At 33.5% G+C, this 6,208-nt stretch overlaps 2 protein-coding genes across 2 annotated transcripts; one reads left to right on the top strand and one right to left on the bottom strand.

The window, feature by feature from the left end:
• Positions 1–614, bottom strand: LOC107017170 (protein PELPK2-like). The gene has a single exon (XM_015217443.2). The coding sequence runs from the start codon at positions 537–539 to the stop codon at positions 174–176; it is 366 nt and encodes a 121-aa protein (XP_015072929.1). The 5' UTR covers positions 540–614; the 3' UTR covers positions 1–173.
• Positions 615–3,022: 2,408 nt separating this feature from the next.
• On the top strand, positions 3,023–3,616 carry LOC107017167 (protein PELPK2-like). Its single transcript, XM_015217440.2, has one exon. It carries the CDS (start codon positions 3,095–3,097, stop codon positions 3,419–3,421), a length of 327 nt encoding a protein of 108 aa, XP_015072926.1. The 5' UTR covers positions 3,023–3,094; the 3' UTR covers positions 3,422–3,616.
• Positions 3,617–6,208: the final 2,592 nt, after the last annotated feature.

The following is a 6,208-nucleotide window of genomic DNA, read 5'->3' as shown; positions in this document are numbered from 1 at the left end:
TACATGAATCAGTAATAGACACTGCATTAGATTAACACAAATGACAATCAATGTATAGCACTCAGAAGTGTATAAATGATACAGTACATCGTCGAGAATCACATAAACGACTAAAAGTACAACAAAAAGAATACGTGGTAAGAAAGGTAAACACGCGGTTGGAAGCAACAAGATTAGTTAGATGGAGGAGGTGAAAGTGTTGGAATTGTAGGAACTTTGGGAAGTGATGGCATGTTAGGCAGAGGATTCGCGGGCATTGGAGGCAGAGTCATTTTCGGGACAGAGGGCAAAGATGGTAAAGGTGAATTAGCAGTTGGAAGTGCTGGCAGAGATGTTACACTTGGTAATGGGGGCAATGTTGTGGGCAAGTTTGGAATATTTGGTAATTGTGGCATTGTTGGTTGAGGCAATGACGGGATTGTAGGCAAGTTGGGAAGTTGCAGTAAGCTACGAGCAGCATGACTTGTCGATATGCTTGATAAGGACAATAATGCTATGATCAACAAGAGGCCGATTGAGAAGTTGCTTGAAGCAGCCATATTTGTTGTAATTTGCAAGATTGCTTTGTTTTTTGGGAAATGAAGTTAAGAATATAAATTGAAAATTTGAGTGAGTTTCATCATTTTCTAAAGGGGTATATATAGGGAAAGTTGTTGAAAAACTAACAAGATTAGTGTATGAGGTATTTGGTGTGAAAATTTGAGTGAGTTTGATCATTTTCTATTGTTTTTAATTTGACTGTTTTATGTTGATTCTTCCAATGTTGTTCAACTACTTAGGAAATATGTTTACTTGCCTAATAATTGTTGCTCAAATAACTAATCTGCTCAACAATATTTTGAAGTTCAACCTATATGGTTAAACAATCAACAAGGAAACCAAGTTTAGGGAAGAGTCTTTTTTTCACATGGACCGATAGTTGTTGGTTGAAAGTAGTTTATCTGCACTGGGTGTTTACGCAAAACCAATAAATCTAAGACATACATCTTGCATATACACTTTTTTAACACTTAACTATGGTTAAGTGATGTGCATTTTACTTTGACAATTGTGGTTCTTAAGGTTAATTATTTAGTTAGGTATAAACGTTCAATACGGATAAGTATTACCTCAAACCAACATTCAAGAAGGTTAACTAACACCTAACATCTCATCCAATTATGCATATAGTCCTAAAGAACTTCCCCTATACATAATTAAACTCAAATCAAGTGAAAACACAACATATATTTTCCTCATAAAACAAAGCCATCTAAACAAATTTCACAACAATGGCGCCTTCTAGCAGTTGCTCAATCCTCTTTGTGATGATAGCATTATCGTCCCTATCAAGCATCACCACAAGTCATGCTGCTCGTAGCCTACTGCAACTTCCCAGCTTCCCAACGATCCCCTCGTTGCCTCAGCCAACAATGCCACAATTACCCACTATTCCAAATTTACCAATAGCAGCCACATTGCTCTTCTTTTTTCAATTGTAACGCCGCATCTTATCATTTGTACTCTCTATATATATGAGTGTTGTGTGTTGATTATCCAGAAAAAAGACCTGGTATTAATGTAATGAAGTGTCTATTTTTCAGTTATACATGTGTATTTATCAAGTATATCATTATTAATTTTGTAACCTATCGCGTCCATGTGAAAAAATAAAACACTATGCCGGGGAGTAAAACACTCCTATGAGCTTGCTCGCATTACCTGTTTTAGGTCTATATAACGGAGAAGAACTTTGATAGGCTAACAGTCAACATAAAACTAACTAATTGAAGATAAATCTCACCATACAAGCAAATATAGCATGAGCAAATGATCAAACCGTAGCTTTGGTCAAAATCACGTGTATTTGTTTTAAGAAATTCATTGAATATGTACAAGATTATTAAATTTTGGAATCCGATAACTTAAAAAGTACTAGTAGCTCAATACTCAAACCGATAATCTTCAAATTCTGTTGTGACTTCTTCCTAAAAGGGAAAGAACCCGAACATATAAAGTGGAATACTACTTGTGAGTTTAGTATCACTATTTTTGCTCTCTAACGAGCATATTGTTTCTTCGAGTTAATGGTTAAAAAACACACCTGATTACTATTTTCTTTGCGTGTTTCATATCTTTACTATCCATTGTTCTATTTACCTATCTAAACTATCACTCCCTTTGTATTAAAGACAAATCAGCACTGAGCTATCCAACATGTATTTGACCAACTCCGCATTGAGGTGCCTTTTAATACAAACTGAGTGATAGTTTAGCTAAGTACAGAGAACAATAGATAGTTGAGGTAAGAAACTATCTGTTTTAACTCACGAAATAAAAGAATAGATTATCTCAATTTACTAAAAAGTGATAGTTTACATGTTTATTTTTTTACCATTAACTCTATTTCTTTTGAGGACCAAAAATTATAAATTTTTAAGTTGAGTAGTTATTTGACCATCATTAATTAGGCAATTAGCAAAGATCTCCTAATGTGATTAGCTGTTCACCCCACCCACACACCCACACACCTTTTCTAATGGTATTTCAATGAAATTATGCGTTTACTGTTGGTTCAAGAGTTGACAAGTTAATTAATGGACATTTTAAATACATAAACGTGTCGATCTTTTTAGGACTAACTATAAAGAAAAGTTAAGTCATAATTTTTTCTCATGTTATCCTTATTGAAAGACCACAAATTTAAGGAAAGACCCAAATTTAAGGGGAAAAAATAAAAGACCACCCGAAAATAGGGGTATTCTTATGAATGATTGTAGTGCAGTCAAATAAATTGAAACGGAGGAAGCAGTAAAAACCGATTTGTCTGATTGCTATATTTATTATTCATTCAATAAATATGGTTGACCCAAACTTCATCTATATATAACTACTTCCATAATATTATTGACTCAAAAAGTTTGTGCATTTTCCTTAATTAACTAACATTTAGGGAGTTGAACTAACAAATTAATTAATAGAATTATCATATAATCCTTCTGATTTCCCTATATATACCCCTTTAGTAAAATGATCAAACTCAAACACAACTTGCAACTTCCATTACTTTTTGCAAAAGAAATAATAATAGTAATTTGTTCAAATTATCGACACAATGGCTGCTTATAGCAATTGCTCAATCCTCTTCGCGATCATAGCATTATTGTCCTTATCAAGCATCACCACAAGTCATGCTGCGCGTAGCCTACTACAACTTCCCAACTTGCCTACGATCCCCTCGCTGCCTAAACCAACACTGCCACAATTGCCTAATATTCCCAACTTCCCTGCAGCATTGCCACCATTGCCAACACTTCCAACAGCAACACCATTACCATCTTTGCCAACATTGCCCTCTGTTCCGAAAATGACTCTGCCACCAATGCCTTCACTTCCCAACATGCCTGCAATTCCAACACTTTCACCTCCTCCATCCAACTAATCTTTCGGATTCCAACTGCGTGATTTTACCTATTTTATTCTACTAGTCTCTACCGTGTGTGTTTTTGCATTTTCTTTTGTAATTTTAATCTTTTATGTGATTCTCGGCGATGTATTGTATCATTTGTACTATTCTGAGTGATATATATTGATTTGTGTCATTTGTGTTAATCCAATGAAGTGTCTGTTACTGATTCATGATTTCTACGGTTGTGACCTTGAGTTAACACTACAATAGTAATCGAGTTCATAATTTAATAAATTTTTAAATATATATCAACATCTGGGCAAAATCTATTGTGTTCAAGTGAACCTTTAAACAGGCATCTCTATCAGCCTCTGGCTTGACGAGCATTTGAGTTGCCCAAAGAGGTCATAATATTGCAGACGAGTCGATATTGTCCAGTGTTAGTCTAACCTGATAATTTACTGATTTTAACTTTTCCCCTAAGTGTGAGACAAGTTGTCTAACGTATTCCATCAAAGCAGTAAGGACAGTAAGTAAAAACACAATATGTTTACGTGGAAAACATTCGCTCAAAAGGTGTAAAAAATCACGACCTGTACCCTTACAGGATTTAACTTCAACTCACTAAATCACTGAGCCTTCAAAGAAATAGATTACAAACTTTTCAATCTACATGAACTTCAAGTTATGGATTTAGATTACAACTCTTGTAATCCTAGGAACTATCTCTAATTCCGAACCTTTAACACAAACCTCCCAAGGTATGTGTTCCCAACCTGAAGACAACGCTCCTAATTCAGTTCATAGCTCACTGAACTAAGATTACATCAAGACTCATTCACAAAGAAAAACTCCTAACACATAAACTCTGTAAAAGGATCTTCGATGTGTTCCTTCGCTTCGCTGGTAGCACTTAAGAAGTTAATTTCTCAATTTGCTCTATAAGTGCAAACTTATTCTGGAAGACTTCACTTCCATTTAACCACAATTCTTCATAAAGTTATTGTTCTTTGGACTTCCTCTTCAAATTACATTCATTGATTCTTTTGTATTGTAGTCAAAGTCCAACACTTCAATTCAGTAGTAACTTGAAGAGTTCTACTTTTAAGTGAGACTCCTTCAATTAAGACTCCTTGTCTCTTTAGGCTCCTTCTTCAAATCAAACTCATTGATTCTTTCTCTTCAATTCATCATATTTTTATTTTCTTGGGTTACCTCACAAAATTAATATTATTCATTTCTTTATTTCTGCACTCTTATCTTCATTCATTCCGAAAGCTTTCTCGAATTCAACTGATCGTGATAGTGCATATTTGGATCATATTGACTGGCGTGTTTCATTTTTCTTTGTCAATCATCAAAACTGCATGAATCCGTTTATCCATCTAAACCATCACTCCCTTTGTATTAAAGAAAGATCGACGCTAAGTTAGCCAAATATTTGTTCCCGATCAATAACATGTATTTGACCAACTCAGCATCTAAGTGTTTTTTATTACAGATAGAGTGACAATTTAGCTAGGCATAATACATATATTGGACCCTAAACTTGGCTTCAAATTCTAACTTTGACCTCCAACTTTCATAATGCACAAACAGACACTTTAACTATCCCATTTTTAAATAAATAAACACATGAGTCCTACATGACATAATACACGTAGGACACCACGTAGGACAAAAAATGAGATGTAGGATGACATGTATGACATGTGTCTGTTTGTTCAACTTTACACAAGTTTAAGTGTCTACTTGTGCACATCCAAAGTTGAAGGGCATAAATGTGATTTGAAGCCAAGTTAAAGGGCATATTTATGTATTATCCCATTTAGCTAAGTATAAGGAACAATAGATAGTAGAAATAAAATAACAGATTATCTTAATTTATGAAAAAGTGATAGTTTACATGTTTTTTTTTTACCATTAACTCTATTTCTTTTGAGGACCAATAAATATAAATTTTTGAGTTGATTAGTTATTTGACCATCATTCATTAGGCAATTAGCAAAGATCTCCTAACGTGGTTAGCTGTTCACCCCACCCACCCACCCACACCTTTTATAATTGTATTTCAATGAAATTATGTGTTTTACTGTTGGTTCGAGAGTTTGACAAGTTAATTAATGGACCTTTAAAATATATAAATGCGTCAATCTTAATTTTTATCAAGCGGGTTCAAATATGAAAAAAATTAACACACAAAAAAAAATTACCAAGTGGGTTTAAATATGAAGAAGAAAATTCACAAAGAAACTACTCCGTTCGGTCCACTTTTATTTTTTTATTTGTCATGTTGTGCTTTTTAAAAATCAATTTGACTAATTTTTAAAGTTAAATTAGATAACATTAGTTTTATATTTTAAATATTCAAAAACTATATGAAAAGTATTATAAATTGCAAACTTTTTGCATATCAATATGTTGAAAAAATACATCTTAAAATGTTAGTCAAAGTTGAGAGAGAGTAATAAATTAGTTTGTTGTTGTCTGATTTTGAACCTTGGCACTTACCACAAAAACAAACCCACTTAACCACTGGACAAGGGCTATAACTTGTTTGAATGGGGTCATTTTTTAAATTTATATGTGTATATTTCAAAAGACAAACTAAATATATACTTACATAGATCTTGTAATATTTTACGAGTGGGTTCAGATGAAACTTCTTGACCCAACGTAGGTCCACTCGCAGTCACATAAATTGACTTAAATTGAGACGGAGAAAGTCGTATAATCTAATTTCTCTTATTGCTGTATTAATATTAATTAGTAGTTTATCAAATATGGTTGATCTAAACTTCATCTATATATAACTACTTC

The sequence above is a fragment of the Solanum pennellii genome, chromosome 4 (genome assembly GCF_001406875.1).
Source record: "Solanum pennellii chromosome 4, SPENNV200".
NCBI lineage: Eukaryota > Viridiplantae > Streptophyta > Magnoliopsida > Solanales > Solanaceae > Solanum > Solanum pennellii.
Note: the sequence above shows the minus strand (reverse complement) of the source record. Positions and strands in the feature narration are given on the sequence as shown.